The sequence below is a fragment of the Paramacrobiotus metropolitanus genome, unplaced genomic scaffold (genome assembly GCF_019649055.1).
Source record: "Paramacrobiotus metropolitanus isolate TYO unplaced genomic scaffold, Prichtersi_v1.0 Parri_scaffold0000087, whole genome shotgun sequence".
NCBI lineage: Eukaryota > Metazoa > Tardigrada > Eutardigrada > Parachela > Macrobiotidae > Paramacrobiotus > Paramacrobiotus metropolitanus.
Window position 1 is genome coordinate 409,295 of NW_026570307.1, and position 15,800 is coordinate 425,094.

General features: G+C 40.8%; 5 protein-coding genes across 8 annotated transcripts; 3 read left to right on the forward strand and 2 right to left on the reverse strand.

The window, feature by feature from the left end:
• Window positions 1–465: 465 nt before the first annotated feature.
• On the reverse strand, window positions 466–4,100 carry LOC129596221 (uncharacterized). The gene is made up of 7 exons (XM_055493447.1): window positions 3,583–4,100; window positions 2,689–3,034; window positions 2,124–2,390; window positions 1,593–1,901; window positions 1,282–1,426; window positions 1,137–1,202; window positions 466–859 (listed from the first exon to the last, which is right to left on the reverse strand). The coding sequence occupies exons 1-7, from the start codon at window positions 3,859–3,861 to the stop codon at window positions 712–714; spliced, it is 1,560 nt and encodes a 519-aa protein (XP_055349422.1). The 5' UTR covers window positions 3,862–4,100; the 3' UTR covers window positions 466–711.
• A 262-nt stretch (window positions 4,101–4,362) lies between these two features.
• On the forward strand, window positions 4,363–9,625 carry LOC129596187 (uncharacterized). 2 transcript variants are annotated; one of them, XM_055493388.1, is made up of 15 exons: window positions 4,364–4,569; window positions 4,658–5,362; window positions 6,041–6,694; window positions 6,799–7,073; window positions 7,167–7,356; window positions 7,628–7,923; window positions 8,099–8,125; window positions 8,194–8,229; window positions 8,294–8,368; window positions 8,507–8,560; window positions 8,641–8,664; window positions 8,781–8,834; window positions 8,907–8,933; window positions 9,016–9,051; window positions 9,238–9,625. In XM_055493388.1, exons 1-14 carry the CDS (start codon window positions 4,566–4,568, stop codon window positions 9,040–9,042), a joined length of 2,448 nt encoding a protein of 815 aa, XP_055349363.1. In that variant the 5' UTR covers window positions 4,364–4,565; the 3' UTR covers window positions 9,043–9,051; window positions 9,238–9,625. The 2 variants fall into 2 exon arrangements, with proteins under 2 accessions (XP_055349364.1, XP_055349363.1); XM_055493389.1 differs by lacking the exon at window positions 8,194–8,229 and having other exon boundaries at window positions 4,363–4,569.
• A 29-nt stretch (window positions 9,626–9,654) lies between these two features.
• LOC129596188 (aquaporin-11-like) lies at window positions 9,655–11,137 on the forward strand. The gene is made up of 3 exons (XM_055493390.1): window positions 9,655–10,290; window positions 10,545–10,677; window positions 10,951–11,137. Exons 1-3 carry the CDS (start codon window positions 9,817–9,819, stop codon window positions 11,112–11,114), a joined length of 771 nt encoding a protein of 256 aa, XP_055349365.1. The 5' UTR covers window positions 9,655–9,816; the 3' UTR covers window positions 11,115–11,137.
• Window positions 11,138–11,374: 237 nt separating this feature from the next.
• Window positions 11,375–13,121, forward strand: LOC129596193 (vacuolar protein-sorting-associated protein 25-like). 2 transcript variants are annotated; one of them, XM_055493397.1, is made up of 6 exons: window positions 11,375–11,697; window positions 11,764–11,909; window positions 11,986–12,039; window positions 12,108–12,196; window positions 12,260–12,335; window positions 12,838–13,121. In XM_055493397.1, the coding sequence occupies exons 1-6, from the start codon at window positions 11,663–11,665 to the stop codon at window positions 12,948–12,950; spliced, it is 513 nt and encodes a 170-aa protein (XP_055349372.1). In that variant the 5' UTR covers window positions 11,375–11,662; the 3' UTR covers window positions 12,951–13,121. The 2 variants fall into 2 exon arrangements, with proteins under 2 accessions (XP_055349372.1, XP_055349371.1); XM_055493396.1 differs by having other exon boundaries at window positions 11,375–11,692.
• On the reverse strand, window positions 13,039–15,692 carry LOC129596192 (autophagy protein 5-like). 2 transcript variants are annotated; one of them, XM_055493395.1, is made up of 7 exons: window positions 15,565–15,692; window positions 15,233–15,388; window positions 14,734–14,861; window positions 14,554–14,632; window positions 13,916–14,078; window positions 13,629–13,838; window positions 13,039–13,449 (listed from the first exon to the last, which is right to left on the reverse strand). In XM_055493395.1, exons 2-7 carry the CDS (start codon window positions 15,347–15,349, stop codon window positions 13,337–13,339), a joined length of 810 nt encoding a protein of 269 aa, XP_055349370.1. In that variant the 5' UTR covers window positions 15,350–15,388; window positions 15,565–15,692; the 3' UTR covers window positions 13,039–13,336. The 2 variants fall into 2 exon arrangements, with proteins under 2 accessions (XP_055349370.1, XP_055349368.1); XM_055493393.1 differs by lacking the exon at window positions 15,565–15,692 and having other exon boundaries at window positions 15,233–15,554.
• Between the last annotated feature and the right edge of the window lie 108 nt (window positions 15,693–15,800).

The following is a 15,800-nucleotide window of genomic DNA, read 5'->3' on the forward strand; positions in this document are numbered from 1 at the left end:
TTATCCACTACATCAAACACGTAGAAATGACTTTCTTCATCAATCGAATGGTTTGCGAACCAACAAGCCGTAACATCCTAACAGGTTTTCTTTTAATTCACTGTGGGAACATTTGTTTCTTAGTCGTTATGGAATGCTAACATGATTTACTAAATAGTGAACAGTGAACACCGCGTTGGCGTCTGGTGTGTATAAGAACATGAACCACATTATGGTGTACAAATTGTATTTATACCGGTACGAGTAGTCCATTTTGTACCAATACGAGTATTTGTAACAATAAAAATAGATAAAATATTTTGTTGTTCGCGAATCTGTTTATCGAACTCCACTCAATTGCACCGTTAAAATGTTCTCACCATCCGTGTTACAAAGTACGCAGTACACTGTAGGAAAGCCGGATTTCGAATTTAAGTACGTACGTATTCATACGAAGAAATATTTATTATTATTCATACAGGTTTCTTCACTGCTTAATCAGTTACAATTCACGTTTCGAAAGTCGGCTGACTTCCAGAAATATAAAAACGTTAGCGAGATCGTAATAAAGTTATCACAGTGTGGCAAATGTGGACAACGTAAGAATCTGTAACTCAATCGAAACAAAAGAGAAGCCTTAATAACAGAATAACTGCGTACCATTGTAAGGGGATTAAAAGCATAAAACTTGAGGCTAATGACATCAGGATAAAAATCGAATACAATATGTCGTTAAACATCCAAAATTAGACTCAGTGTTTCACTTTCTGAACGAACTTCGTCCGTATCTACCTTGCACTCGTCATCTACACCCGCCGGACGATGTTTTACAGAGAGCGAAATTCCTGCTTGGTCCTTCATCAGCTGGAACACATTGTATCTAAAAGTAAGACGTGGAACTGCGTAAAAATGTAATACTTTCCTTAAGTCCAACTATGTTTAATGCTTTCCATAATATATTGTACTTTGTATTTTGGTTAAGCTGGCATACTTAATTCATGAACTGTATACTGTCGAATCAAAAATTAATGCATGCATGCATTCCTTCGGTATTTTTGACACTATAAAAGACTGATATACAATAAAAAATATGGTGTTTTTCTAAAACGTAAAAAGTCGGTATGTTATGTACAACAATAACTAGATACTCTGCTTACACAGTGAGTAGCGCCTTGGAACGCGCACAAACAATTTCAGGAGGGCGAGTTTCGTGGTAAGCGCACCTACAAAAAGCAGAAATACCTATGCAAAATCTAAATTAATTGGCATTTCTTATTAGTGTTGGCTCAATTAAAGGCGCACCGTTGCAATCCAAAGGGTTCCTTGAGGTTCTCAACATTCACGCCCTCTTCGATCGTCTTCTCGTCACACGATATACCGAGTAAGCCAAAGATATGCCACAGTAGATGTTCCAGAGAACACACCAATGGCAAATCCAATATGACATCTAAAATCTCGTGATTTAATTAATTTTTCTTCCAGTAACTCATTCAGTGATATTTTGATACATACATTACAGAATTGAGTACGAACTGTCGAAATATGAGCTTCAAATAAACCAAAATTATCGTTGCTGAAATAATACAGGTTATGCGGACTTTTGACAAACGTACCTGTCTTAATGTTATTGGCCTCTGCTTGTTCTACAGCTCTTTCACGCAGCCATACCAAACACTCCTTCACCATCTCACAGTCTTTTAGTAACGTAAAAATTAACGGTGGCACATCATCGGTTCCGGAACTGTCGCGTAATAACTCTGTAATGGTTTGGAACATCTCTACATAATTGCAGCTGCGATTTATGCTTTTGAGAGCGGCGATGTCCCAGCCATCGTACTGTCGATCCAGTTCGATGCAGTCCAGTTCATACCGTGGATGAAACGGAATGAAACCTTCGTAGAGGATGTTATGGTGAAAATGCGCTGTGTCAATAAAAAATGAATGAATTAAAGTCAACAAACAACACACTAACCTCTTTTACTCTTTGAAAAACTGAATCAACTCAATAAAAAAAATTTATGTGACTTAAATGCAACGGTTACTCACTAAAAAACTGAAAGCAACTAACAACTATTCATGGTACCGTATTTTACTCTAAATGTTTACTGTCTATTCTTGTTCGTATACTCGACTGTACTATTTACCCTGTTTCCAAGCGGCTTCACTAGCCTTTTCGACTGCCCGTTTGAATTCATCCGCTTTCAGTGTGTTGCCTTTGTTCTTTTGATAAGCCATCCAATCCAGTGCGTCGCCGGCCAGCACAAACGAATGATAGGCCAAATCATCCAATCCGTTTTGCAGAGAAAACGAAGTCAAGTAAAATTCCAGAGGATTATGCACACACCTCACAGGGTTGGGGTCACTGCTCAAAGGAATACATGAAAACACGAAAATACGCTGAGAGAGGAAATCTAAAACCAAAAATACACAAGTAAGAATTAATACACATTAAAGTGATTAAACTACCACAAATTTACAGAACACAAGTAAAAAACTTGAGCTCGACACTGCAGTCTACAATACCATATTCGCATTAAATAATTATTTTCCGTCTAAAATTCCGAAATTTTAACTTCAGAATACGAATAACTAATTTATGAATAGCAAGTTAACGGGAAGATAATCGTATTAAACCAATTGAAAAATGCCAAAATAAATTAATAAGTATTGATAAGTTACAAAATGTAGGTAAAATCTTCGGTTTATTACTGTGCGGTAAATATCGCTCCGCCAGCTGATCCATCCACTTTTCCTCCGTATCCCTCTGCTCCGCTTGCTCAAGAATGTACAGCGCTCGCAGTGTCCCAACATCCTCCGCAGCAAAACGGCCTCGAATATACGGTAATTCCGACGGCGCAGACGGGTAGAACAGCTCCATCGCGTCCAGATCCGACATCCCCTTCAGACCGACCTTCTTCCGCACATCGTCCAAAGCATCACATTTTGCTACATATTCAGCAAGGATCTCTTCGGGCTTTCTTTCTGGTAATTCCTCGGTGTCGCTATCTTCCGGTGAGTGGCAATTAAGTTTTGCCCGTTCTTCACTCTTCATTCCCTGCAATTGTCAAACGGGTTATTTAAAATCAGTGATTTTAAGTACAAAACGCACGCTGACCAAAACGGAACAACAATACAAATGGAAGTACACCAAAATTTAAATTTCACAGCAAAAAATAGCCGAATGGAAATTATTATAAAGACTGCAGTGGTACAACCGGTACGTAAATATTTTTCGGACAGTAAAACATAACAAAAACATTCAACAATCATCAATCCTTCAACGAAAACTCAAGTAGTAACTTTAAATGTAGTAGAATTTAGCTAGTACTGTAGTGTAGAAGCAGTAAACTCCTAAAACAAGTACAATTTAACTTATAAAATAATATAACTTATATTAAAGTAATAATGTCGTAATGAACTGACAAAAATCACCAAAATATCCGAAAAAAAAACAGCAGCGTGGAGCAAAATTTCGCTAACCTTACGATGCTTCATATCAAATTTTAATTTTATTTAGGTACAGTACAATACAACATAGAGACTATAGATATGACAATATGTGTTGTAATGTGCAGAAGTGCGAATACAATAGAATCACCCTACTTGCCACATTTTGCCATATCTGGCATTCGCGTAATCCTCTGGTCGCACGCCGCGTCGGCACTCTTTTTCCACCATAAGCGCGATGAAACGCGCATAGCCGCCTTTCGGCGTCGATGACCCGGTCCCGTTGGATCGTTTGGCGCCATTCGTGACAAAACGGTGCCCTGGATCGTAATCCTTCGTACGTTCGTCGTCTTCCCGTTGTCGAGGTGCAATGGGCAGACTCTCCAGAAACCGCCTGTTGTCCAACTGCGAAACATGGCGCAGCTGTACAGGCATCGTATGATCGTATGATCGTATCAATAGCACAAACCAAGCTATGCTCAAATCCTGACAAAAGTTGCGTAAAAAGCCATGAATTTACATAGATGATATCTTGATACCAAAATTTCTTCGAAAACGCACACAATTTTCGATTCCTGCGAACCTGGGAGAAAAAACTTGAAGCCAAAAAGCTCTAAAAGCAAGCAGTGAGAAGTGCAGACAAAGCCACAAAGGAGATCGAATAGATAAGAGGAAGCTGGTGTCTGCCGAGCTGCCAAGCATTTTTCCACGGTGATGCGAGTGACGTCGAATAGCAAAGCCCATTCCACTCACTGGGCAAATCGGTATTCCGCTTCGCCAACAGGGCTTTTCCAGTGCGCGCCACGAAAAGATTCGTTTAATTTGCTGAGCAGTAGTGTGGCGCGCTTCTAACATTGCTGTACGTGGACGACTCGATATCGATCTCGAGTTCGGCAAGAGTAGAGTGGCCAACTGACAGCGGTGCCCTTTCGGTTCGAAAATTTTGCTTTGTCAGAATTTCATTTTTCGTTTTTCAGCTCCGGTTGTTGATCTCTTGATTTTCCAAACACGGAAGTCCCCACTTTTTATATTTCAGTTATCTGTTTGCTCTACAGTTCTATCTGCTCTTTTGTGCAACGCAGATTATTTAATCAATTAAGTGATCATCCTTTTGCAGTTTAACTCTCCGGAGCGCAAACATGAGTATACAAACGAAGGACCCCGATACAATGAACACATTGCTAATTTCTGCAGTTGTCAAAAGTAACGATGATTGGTTTCGCTTTTTCAGGTAGATTCGGATCTCGCTTTGGGTCGTCGGACACCACAGCGACAGCGGAAGCCACTTCAGAACCGCGATCCCGCTTCGGTGCCAGCAACGGCGCTGCCGAAGCGGATCCACCCAAAGAATCGCGTTTTGGCGGTTCCGGCGGCAATCCTCCTCCCACTCGGTCCCGCTTCGGCCGTAGCAGTGATCAGCCCAGTGGAGAAGAAAGCCAAGAATCGAAAATCGGTGGTGATCGTTCCGGAGACGATACGGGCTCCCGGCGTTCGCGATTCGGCGGCGGCGGTGGTAGTTCGCAGGATCAGAATAGAGCGGAAGAGCGGAAACCGTCGCGTTTTGGCCAGACGGATACGGGAGCGGGCGGGAATAATTCCAGCAGCGAAGGCCGACGGGGTGGCAGCCGATTTGGCGGCGGTGGCGATGCGGATGACAATCGATCAGATCAGCCGCGCAGCCGTTTTGGCAATCGGGACGACGGTAATCGGGGCGGGGGATCTCGTTTCGAAAGAAATTCAGAGGACCGCGGCGATCGCCAGCAGAATCGGGGAGACCGCGAGCAGGGTGGTTTCCGTGGCAACCGTGATGAGGATCGGAGTGATTTCCGTTCGGGCCACAACGAGCATGACGACCGTAGCGAGCGACCGCCCCGGGGAGGAGATGGCGACCGTGGGGAGCGACCAGCACGCGGAGGAGAAAGCGGGGAAGGGCAAGGTCAGCAACTAGAATTTCCATTGTACTTTTGTTTCCACCTCGGCAATCAACACTAGTAATTTTTCATTATTTCAACTGAATATTCTTAGCATTTTATTGAGTATTGTAAATGGAATATTGTAATAGGTAATTGTAAATCTTAGCATTTAATCTGATTGCATTTGAATTAATGTCGTTTTTTCTACATAAAAACTAATTTAGCGCATTTATTGACATACTATTAATTTACGGGTGTTGACTGTGCTGATTAAATGCATATATGGCTTATGAACTTTACCAAGAGCAAGTGTATGTTTTATTTATTTATTTAGGTAGCAGTGATATGTAGGTAATAATTTTTAAATTAATTAATACGTAACAAGATATCGAAATTACTGTAGCTCGAAAAAAACAATGGTTTCCGTGTGGCATTGATGTATGGTTATTTATGGATAATGACCGACAGTTGATTGAATTAGATTTGTATCGGATCGCTGGTAAGAGTAACCGCGAGCATGCTGAATGTTAACTTATTTATGAGCATTTTTTGTAGATTTTCGGCCAGTAGGTATCGCATTTTGAAATGATAGGTTAAAACAAAAAGAAAAGGGATGGTTTGAATTCAGCTAGAAGGTTTATCAAAAGGGCTAGAATTCTAGGCTTTCGCAAATCGTTTTTAATTACTGTTTTGTGTTATAGAATCTCGCCCTGCACCAGTGAACTACGTTCCTCCAGAACGGCCAACGGAGCGTGATGATCTTCGGAAGGAACACACCACAGCTGGCATCAATTTCAAAAAGTACGGAAATGTTCCTATTAACGTTTCCGGCAACATGCTGGAGAAGCCGGTGGACAGCTTCAAACAGTCAGGCTTACATCCGACCGTACTGGAAGCAGTGGAGTACATGAAATACGAGATTCCCACGCCGATCCAAAAATACTGCATTCCTGCCATTCTGTCCGGTCAGGATATAATGGCCTGCGCCCAGACAGGATCAGGGAAAACAGCCGGCTACTTGCTGCCGATCATTTCGCGCATGCTCAAGGACAACGTCCAGCCGGCTGAGCCAACAGGAAAAAGCTATCCACAGTGCTTGGTTCTGTGCCCCACGCGTGAACTGGCCTCCCAGGTGGACAAGGAAGCGGCAATCTACACGCACGGGACCGGGCTGAAGTCTTTCGCGGTTTACGGCCAAACCGATGTGCGTTACATGGCCAACCATCTGCGGACGGGAGTCAACATCATTGCGGCCACCACCGGACGCCTGAAAGACACGCTGGAGAGGGGAATGATCAATTTGAGCAACCTCCAGTATTTGGTGTTGGACGAAGCGGATCGCATGCTGGATATGGGTAAATATATTTTGTTAGAATACTTTTCCTGGAGAATACGTACTTAAGTATTAATCGGAATTTGAACCACTTAATTCATGGCATGATATGCGTTTTTTTCACAGGCTTCAGTCAGGACATCGAACGCATCGTGGAGAACGCTAATATGCCCAAGAAGGAAAATCGTCTGACCCTGATGTTTTCCGCGACTTTTCCTGAAGTGGTTCAGACGCTGGCCCGGAACTTTTTACGTAAAGACTATCTGTTCATCGCCACCGGTATCCTTGGCGGCGCGTGCTGCGATGTGGAACAGGAGATTATTAAATGTGATGGAAGGTCCGAAAAAAGAGAGAAACTGGATGAAATTCTGGAGAAACGAAAGGAGCTGAACAATGGCCAGGTATGGATTTCTACTATTCTGATATTACGATTAGTTCAAGCGGTGAACTTGTTCTTGCTGTCAAGATTAATTTTGATTGGGCATTTGTTGCAGTATGAGAAGACACTTATTTTCGTTCAAACAAAAGAAGAGACCGATAAACTGGGCCTCGAGCTTGCTTGCAACAATATTTCCAGCACCACCATACACGGAGGTCGCACTCAAGAACAACGCGAAATAGCCTTGGCTGATTTTAAGTCCGGCCGAAAGGCGGTACTGGTGGCCACTAACGTTGCTGCCCGTGGTAAGAAAACTTGATATTCTTGCCGCTTCCGATTGTAACTGTGTTTTTTCAGTAACTTCGGACATAATTGCATGTCTTGGTAAATTAATTCTTTGCAATCCCGTTACTTTGTGAGCTGTGTTTTACTGTTTTGTTAAATACGCTGTACTGTTGTTGTCTAATTACATGACGCTGTGCGGAAGTCACGGAAAAAATCCAAACGTTTTATAAGCTCGTAGAATTGCGAAATGTGACCTTGGAAGACGTTTTAATGAGCTTTTTCTTCTTGCAGGTCTTGATATTCCGGACGTAAAGCATGTAATTAACTGGGATTTGCCGCGCAGTGCGGACGATATGGACGAATACGTTCACCGTATTGGACGAACTGGCCGCGTCGGCAACCAGGGTATGGCTACCACTTTCTACACGTCTCGGGATGTCAACATTGCTCCGCGGCTGATCGACATCCTCCACGGCTCGGGAGCACGTGGTCCTGATTGGTTGTATGATGAAGCGGGAATGACACCCCCGGCACCGACGGGAGAGCGGCCAACAGCGACAAAAAGTTTTGGCGCCCAGGATAATCGTGTAAGAAAATAAGTGGTTTGGTACAGAATATATAAAAATGCGGACTAATAATATTGTACAGTATTGTAAGCCATCTTCCAGCTTCATGTTGCATCGTTCTACATCCATATTATTCTGTTTTTTGTTCGCTTCTCTTAGCACAGATATTTTTAGCGTTGTTTTATTTTGATTGCAGCGCTTCCCTGCAGATGATAAGTCAGAGGTAAGAGAAGCAGCGGTTACTTATTACGAGCGTGTCGATCTCAGTTTCACTTGTGTAATGAATTGAAGGAGTCTGGTCCTTGCCGATGGGAAACGTCTGATAAGGTCACTTTGGATTGATGGGATTGATAATTCGTGAAGTAAATACATGAATGGGTTTTTTGTGCAGGAGCAGCCAGCGTCGCAGCCACAACGAAGACGTTTCGGCGATTCTGGTGCCGCAAATCGTGACCAGGAAGGCGAGGTGAGTTTTGTTTAGGAATTACGACTGCTTCTTCGAATTCAAGTCGGTACCTTGCGGATGAGTGATATCATAGCTTATTTCTATTGCGTTCGAATTCTGTCTTTAAATTTGTGACGGTGAACAGTGTTTATATTGTAGGGAAATCGCTCACAGTCCCGCAGCGATGCTGGTCGCAACGATCAAAAGGAAGAGGTGTGTTAGCACATGGCGATGTATCTGAAAAATGGTGTACAACAATGCAAGTGTCTTAAAGATTGTCTTCGTTCTTTCAGGCGCCTGGCTCAGCGGCAAGCTCAGTATGGCTTTCTATTTACTCATTTTTGTTAAATTTTACTATGTTTTAAAATTAATTACATTAACAGTTTAAAATTTTCCGTGCGTAGGGAGTTGTAAATTATTTTTTCCTTTTCAGACTACTCGTACACGCTTTGGCTCAAATCGAGGCAGCGAAAGTAAAGATGATAACGTAAGTATAACAATTACTTTCTTACCCCCTAAAAAACCACCGTGAGAGTTTTATACAGTCGCTGTTTTTCAGGCATCTGCTGGTGGAAGTGGCGAATCGGTAAGCTGTGGATACTGACACCAAAATTTTCCTACTTTTGAATAACAAGCTTTGCAAATATTAACGCGTCTTTTTTCTACAGAGAAGCCGCTTTGGAAGCCGCTTCTAATTGCAAACGGTAAATGTTGCTGAATCTTAATTTCGTCGCTTATTTCCATTTTCTGCAAGTTTTCTCATCGCTCTAGCAGCAACCGAAGCAGTTTGTGCTAGCTGCTGGGCATTATTACCATGACTGTTACTTTTTCAGTGTAGGAAAGGAAATAAGTATTTGAATCTGTTATAATGGTAAAATTTTGCTTTTCAGCTGCCGATTTGTGGATGATAATCAACAGGCACTTCATTAGCGTTTCGGATTTACCGGAATTTATATCGCCTTTAATGGATGAATCGCTCATCGACGTCGCGTTTTCATTGTATGGGTTAGTTGGCAGTTGTGGTAAAATCAGCTTTTGACACAGTTTGTCGATCGCATTATTATGATCCTGGACTTCTGTTTCCTTTTTTTTGCTGCTAAAACTTGGTTCTTTTTTTTGTTATTATATGCCCAGATTGTTTGTGGATTCTGAATTCTGTGTTGCACTCCCTCTTTACAGTGTTTCTGCTGATATCGGATTTTGCATTTCACCTGTAAAAACAAATGTTACGAGAGAAGTGTTGTTTCCAAGCAATGGTATTAAAATTATTCTCATTGATCGCGCGTGGGGTGGAAAGCGCTGAGACTGTCAAGTCCAGTTTGCAATAATCCGCTGTAGTACTTTCTGAATTCGTAAAAAATGCGAAAGAAAATTTGGGAATTGGAACAGTCGAGTCAGATTATTCGTACTAAATAATTATGCAGCATTTTACCGGCTTCCTTTGTAATGCTTAGAGGTTCCTTGAATTTATGGACGTAATGGAAGATCTTTTCCGCAGTGGTGTGAATACCCCGTTAGGTTCGTTTATCCAACAGGTATTGTTAACGGAAGCAACGGTATTAGGTGTTCAGAATCTTCCAGGTGGCCGTTATCCGTTTATTGAGGAATTTTTCTATACATTCCAAGCATCAGTGCTGGGTCATGAGTTGGGTGTAATTAAAAAAGTGTACGGACCGGGACCGTATGCAGTGGGTTTTTTCTTACTCACCGTGCTGTATGCAATGACTTACTATCCCAATATTTATGCAAATTCCGCCAGTACGATCCATAAATTTGCGCATGAAAAACGAATGACCGTGCTGGAGTTAGCGGTGCATCTGTCGGTGCAGATTAGTGCGTGTCTAGTGGCACATCAGTATGTGAATTGGGTATGGTCGTCGGAAATATTCCATTCGTTGGTCCTGCATTGGGATCCCCTGAGTCCCTGTAAAACGGACATTAAGGTTTGCAATTTTATGTTACTGGTAATCAGTTATATTTCCTTTATTATTTTTTGAATATGCTTCTGTACTTGGATCAGAATCTCGGTAATATTGTTTATTAAATGTACTCGTGTATGTACTTCATACTGGACTTCATACTGGATTTAAATTTTATACTGGAAGTAATTCATACGAGTACTGGATTTAAATTTTGTGACAGTAAAGCGATTTATTATCAATTTTGTACATCCGAAAACAGCAGATTTCAATTTCAGGTTCCATTGCCGTTAGCAATAACGGTTGAGGCAACTTTGACCTTTGCGGCGAAATTATTTGGTCATGGGAAAAGCCAGCTGCCCTTGGGCCTGTTATTACACTGCGCTGTTATTTTGGGCCTTTCTCTTATTGGTGAGAAAATTATCAAGAATGGGTTTTTAAATTTTTTAAATTTACTGCCTGTCGAATCTCGGTGTGTAATTTACTTACAATGACGTAACTGCATTGAGTGTTAATCCAGCTGACAATGAGTGTTAATCCGGCTGACAATGAGTGTTAATCCATACGTAAAGCAAAGAACATCCACCTAATAAAATGATTGACGAAAATTTTTATTCTCATAATCAAATTCTTATCAGCTGTTTATTATTAAGTACTTGTTAGAACTGGTGCTCTGTTTTTCAGGTGGACCATATACGGGCGGATATTTTAACCCGAGTTTGGCGTTTAGCTTGCAATATCGATGTAATGGTCATACAGATGCAGAATTTTTTGCAGTATACTTTCTCGGTCCGACTATTGGTGCATTTTTTCTGGAGAATATGCCGATAGAATATGGAAAAAAATAAAGCCTAAAGGCAACTGGAATAGATATCGAAATGTCGAATAAACTTCTTTCCGGTGTCTGACCTTATTGTATGCCAATACAGTAATAATAATGCCATATGAAATTAATGATGGTACAAAAGTGCAGCCACCGCCCACCGGCCACTCGAAGAAACAGCTACTGCCGGATGAGGGGGGGGGGGGCTATCAAAAGATTTTTCGAATACTGTGTACTGTACTGAGTGTACTCGTACGTTACTTCTATTCGCCCGCACTTCCAAGTTTAGTGTTTACCTAGTGTTTACAGTTTACCTAATTTTCTCATTTTCAAATTTGTTCCAACTTCCCGCCGTTCCCGGAGAGCTGTGCTTACAAATTTTTTTCTACGCATAACGCGCGGTTAATGTTGCTCCTTGGAGCTACTCTCCTCAGAAAGCAGCAGTGTCAGCAGTACGCTGATTTTGTATCTGTTTAACATTGTTATTTGTTAGACTCATAGAGTCATACTGTCATAGACATAATTAGTGGATCTGCAGAGAATGGCTCGAAAAACAGCTGCATTCGAGATGCCATGGCAGTACAATTTCCCCCCGTTCTTCACGTAAGGCATGTTCGCACTTCCGCACGATGCCTGATACTGGTGATAACAGTTTGATTTCCATAATCCTATAGTCTTCAGCCAAATCTGGATACGCGGAAGCTACAGCTGGATGCGTGGTGTGCGCTGGTGTTGAATTATCACCGAGCGAATCGCCTTCACGTGCTGGATATCAACGAAGCACAGACTGGTGCCTTGTTCCATAATTCCGCCATAAACAGTAAGATCGAGTTGAAGACGTTAAAGTTTCGTGCGTGTGTTTTTCGTAATCGTATATATATTGTTATTTTGGGTAGGAAAATTATCCCTGGAAGTGATCAGTCTTATCCTGGACGAGCTTCGACGCACAGGTTAGTTTTCTCGGTTTGCTTCTGGTACGGAATCGGAAACGCAGTTGTGATTATACGTTCTGACGCAGGCAATGTTGAATGGTTGGATAAGCAGAAGCGGCGATGTTGGATATTGTGGCGCAGTGTCGACGATTGGGCTAAAGTGATTTATCGTTGGGTGTGTCGTTTTTATGTTTTCTTTTTTAAAACCAGTTTAATCGAAATTATGTACTTCTTACAGGCTGTCGACAGTGGGATGCTGAACACAGTTTGCACTCTTTATGAACTTATACATGGACATGATACTGCCGATGAAGGTACGAGTACGTCTGTAAAGGGAGCATTTACAATTTTACAGCGTTTTATTATTTTCAAAAAAAGGCGTTTTTAACCAGATTAGTCTTCAGGATTGCTTTGCGCTCTTTGAACTACAGTTTGCATTTTCTTAAACATTGCTATTTTCGAAACTAACGGTAGGAGTATAAAATATGACTTGCTGACTGATTGTTGCATTTCACATCTGCATGCTACAAATTAAAAATCATGAGTTATCATGAAGTATCATGGCTCTGTTTTTAATATACGCTTTGCTTTTATTTGAAACGTTTATAAATGATAGCAAGTATTTTAAGTGTTTTTCGCCATTTTTCCGAAGCAATGGCTGCCGTACAGGCTTTTGTTACTGCAGATTTCTCTAGAATTTTCTTTTCGTTATAGTAATTTTTATTTGATTGTTACTGTTGCAGTTTCATCTTCCAAACGTTGCTGTGCTTGATTTAGGAAATTTAATTTGGCTTTGATCCTCTGCTTCGTTTACAGAGTTCTACGGTATGGACCAGGAGTTGATGCTACAAGCTTTGAAAATCCTAGAACGGCAAAAAAAGGCGGAATTAATAACTATTGATGGAAACTCCGGTGTCAAGTTTTTCTAGCACATTATTGTAGTCAGTCTTTATAAAAATTACCACAGAGTATCTGTAAGTCCGTATTTGTATCTCGTCTTTCTCGTTCCCGTTTCTATCGTTTAGTTTTATTCAGAGCATTTGTATTTCACACTGGTATGGAGAACAAAAACTGCGTGACACTTGAAAATCATTCCGAAATTGGTGCGATCGCTGCGAAAGACAAATAAAAACCAAGTCGCCGATAAGTCATTGGTAAACGGATTTTTACAAACATCAACTATCAAGCCACAATAACTGATAATAAATATTAGCAGCAGCATGCATTAATAACATTTCAAAAGAGCCATTCGTAACAATGTTAACAGTACTAGTACTTGTAAACTTTTAAAGCGCCTGTTAAACACAAAAAGATATCAAGCGGAATGAACACAGATGTGCAAGAAGTTGTCCGGATAACTCATGTGTTCGCTCAGCCATTGTAACGGGGTTTCCCTTGGAACTTCAATTCCTTGAATCAAGACGACAGCTGCAAACGATAGAAATTCTCGAATTTGCAGTACCAGAATTAAACCATTATCAGATTTGCTTAAAATATAAACCAAGAACTACTCACGGATAAAAAAATTTCCTCTCGAAATGCGACAATAAATGTAAATACTAGCTTACAGTAACTGCCGGTGGAAATCACATGTAAAACATACATACCTGACGAAACATTGATGTTGGTCAGTGTTTGATGCAAGAGATCATCTAGCGTCGTAAGGCGATGGTCTTCCTCGTCGACAGGTTTGATTAATTTTTGCAGAAAAGATTTGTCTGGCTGATATAGTCGGAAGGGAATATTGCGAAAATGCGGCATTTCAATGGAAGTCTCCATAAGCTTCTTATTTACACTCCAAAAAAGATCAAAACGATCTGGAAATACACATAAACGATCATAAATCATAATTCCCACACTCCCACCTAGAACGCTAGTTGAAATACAAAGCTACCGTTAGACAATCCAGTCCATAAATTTTTGTGATCCTTCTTCTGCATGTTAGTGATAACTGCGTTGCGATGCTTCAGCACATCTGCCTCTTTTAGAGTGGCCATAAAGAAGGCTTCGATTGCTTCGCGGCTGTTTAAGTGGACTAGTTCGCTTTCTGGGAAATTCTAAAACAATTAAATTCTACAATCATCAAATATGAATACGCCAGAGCAACAATAGTTACTATTTATAATTATTTTAAAAGAGCGAAGCAACCATCTCTGTGGAATTTTCAGTCATGTCAGTTGCTGTATTCATCTGCCAAACAGTAATGTTCCATACAAGTAGTGCATACTACGTCAGACTAACCAAAGTATTTTAATGTTTTTGATGTCTAAATGTATACAACGGTACATTTCGCAGTACTGCACACACCCTGGCCACGCTACAGACTACAGTTATTGTTAATTAAGTTATCATTAATTTCATGTTATCAGATCTGCCGCACGAACATAGCTGACAGTGAGTTACAGAAATTTTCGCAAATCATCTTATTTGCAAGATATTATCCAAATTTTTTCGATTAATTACAGATATAATTTTGGAAATCAACCGCCACACAGTTATATGTCCTTAATTTAAATTTAAGTGAAGACTTACGGAGTAATGCACAGTCAGCGTCCAAGGCAGTCTGGTTTCATCGCCATACAAATCAAACAGAACACCGACGGGATAGTGGCTGAAATAGGATAAAAAATAAAATACCCGCAAAATTCCTTAAAATGTGCAATAAACTGTAAAAACAAGCAAAAATTAAACCATAACATAAAAACCACTTACTGTCGCAGTGGCGCGCCGTCGCATTCTAGCCACATTTCCTGTCCCGCGGCCTGTGAAATATATTTCAGGAAGTGGCGATTCACTTTATCCAGTGCAAGAGGAAAGTATGTCTGCCGAGGAACCAGAGCCTGGAAATATGAAAACATTAGCAGTTTACAGTTTACTTAGGTACTCATACTGGACTCTTGCTGGTCGTAAATTTCCTGTAGCATGCCACGAATTTCAAATTCACCTAATAAATACCGCTTACACAGGACTGCAGTTCTGCATATTGTTTCTGTGAATTAAAGAATCAGTAATAATCTGTCAATCAGTATACTGCAAAATTAATACAGATTAGACACCACAAGAGTCCATCTATTTTAGGGTTTGAAATTTTAACCTCGAACATCCAGATTTCACAGGTTAATGATTTAAGAAGATTAAAATCCTTCCTTCATCATACAGAAATGTGAGAATGATGCTCAATGAACAATGGATATCACACAAAACGACTTACGAAAAAGGGCTGAGGTGCTTCGGAAGCCAAAGCTGTAATTTCATCCGAGGACAACACAAACTGAACGGGAATCTGGCCATTCCAAAGTTCCCGCAAGATCTCCTTGTCCTCGGCCATTCCAAAAGTGTTATATACCACTTTCCACAAAGCAGAGAACTAAGGTGGTAACAACAAACCAACACATCGATAAAAACTAATTCAAATTAATAAGACTGACAACTCAAACTGGCCAAAGTTTATGAAGTGTCTCATACGGATAAGCGGTATAGAAGTGGATGCGCTTAATCAGGCACACAACTTCCGGTTCGCAATTCTTTTGGAGTTTTTCTTACTTTTGCTTTTCACGGTTCATGGATTATCTGCAGATAATAATTTACGCTAAATTATTCGTCTTCTATGATGGCGCTCGAGATTTTAAGTATAATCTGCGCTTTTGCAGATTTTATTAGTTATAACCGGGGTATCATGTTTAAAATTGCTGATCGAGACTTATCAAATAAAGTGCTATAACCGAAGCTTCCCTGTAATGCGTTTTCTCTGCTGCCGACACGCGTGTCTGTGCTCTGAT

Coding starts and splice junctions, on each gene's coding strand:
- LOC129596221 (XM_055493447.1), bottom strand. CDS start 3,861: ATGCCTGTACAGCTGCGCCATGTTTCGCAGTTGGACAACAGGCGGTTT. Junction 3,035..3,582: donor GATATGGCAAAATGTGGCAA/GTAGGGTGATTC, acceptor TGACAATTGCAG/GGAATGAAGAGTGAAGAACG. Junction 1,902..2,123: donor TGAAGCCGCTTGGAAACAGG/GTAAATAGTACA, acceptor TTATTGACACAG/CGCATTTTCACCATAACATC.
- LOC129596187 (XM_055493388.1), top strand. Junction 7,357..7,627: donor CACTAACGTTGCTGCCCGTG/GTAAGAAAACTT, acceptor TTCTTCTTGCAG/GTCTTGATATTCCGGACGTA. Junction 8,126..8,193: donor CTGCAGATGATAAGTCAGAG/GTAAGAGAAGCA, acceptor AATGAATTGAAG/GAGTCTGGTCCTTGCCGATG.
- LOC129596188 (XM_055493390.1), top strand. CDS start 9,817: ATGGACGTAATGGAAGATCTTTTCCGCAGTGGTGTGAATACCCCGTTA. Junction 10,291..10,544: donor CCTGTAAAACGGACATTAAG/GTTTGCAATTTT, acceptor TTTCAATTTCAG/GTTCCATTGCCGTTAGCAAT. Junction 10,678..10,950: donor TTTGGGCCTTTCTCTTATTG/GTGAGAAAATTA, acceptor TCTGTTTTTCAG/GTGGACCATATACGGGCGGA.
- LOC129596193 (XM_055493396.1), top strand. CDS start 11,631: ATGGCTCGAAAAACAGCTGCATTCGAGATGCCATGGCAGTACAATTTC. Junction 11,910..11,985: donor CCATAATTCCGCCATAAACA/GTAAGATCGAGT, acceptor TATTTTGGGTAG/GAAAATTATCCCTGGAAGTG. Junction 12,040..12,107: donor GGACGAGCTTCGACGCACAG/GTTAGTTTTCTC, acceptor GTTCTGACGCAG/GCAATGTTGAATGGTTGGAT.
- LOC129596192 (XM_055493395.1), bottom strand. CDS start 15,349: ATGGCCGAGGACAAGGAGATCTTGCGGGAACTTTGGAATGGCCAGATT. Junction 14,862..15,232: donor AAGCACCTCAGCCCTTTTTC/GTAAGTCGTTTT, acceptor TCATATTTCCAG/GCTCTGGTTCCTCGGCAGAC. Junction 14,633..14,733: donor GACGGCGCGCCACTGCGACA/GTAAGTGGTTTT, acceptor ATCCTATTTCAG/CCACTATCCCGTCGGTGTTC.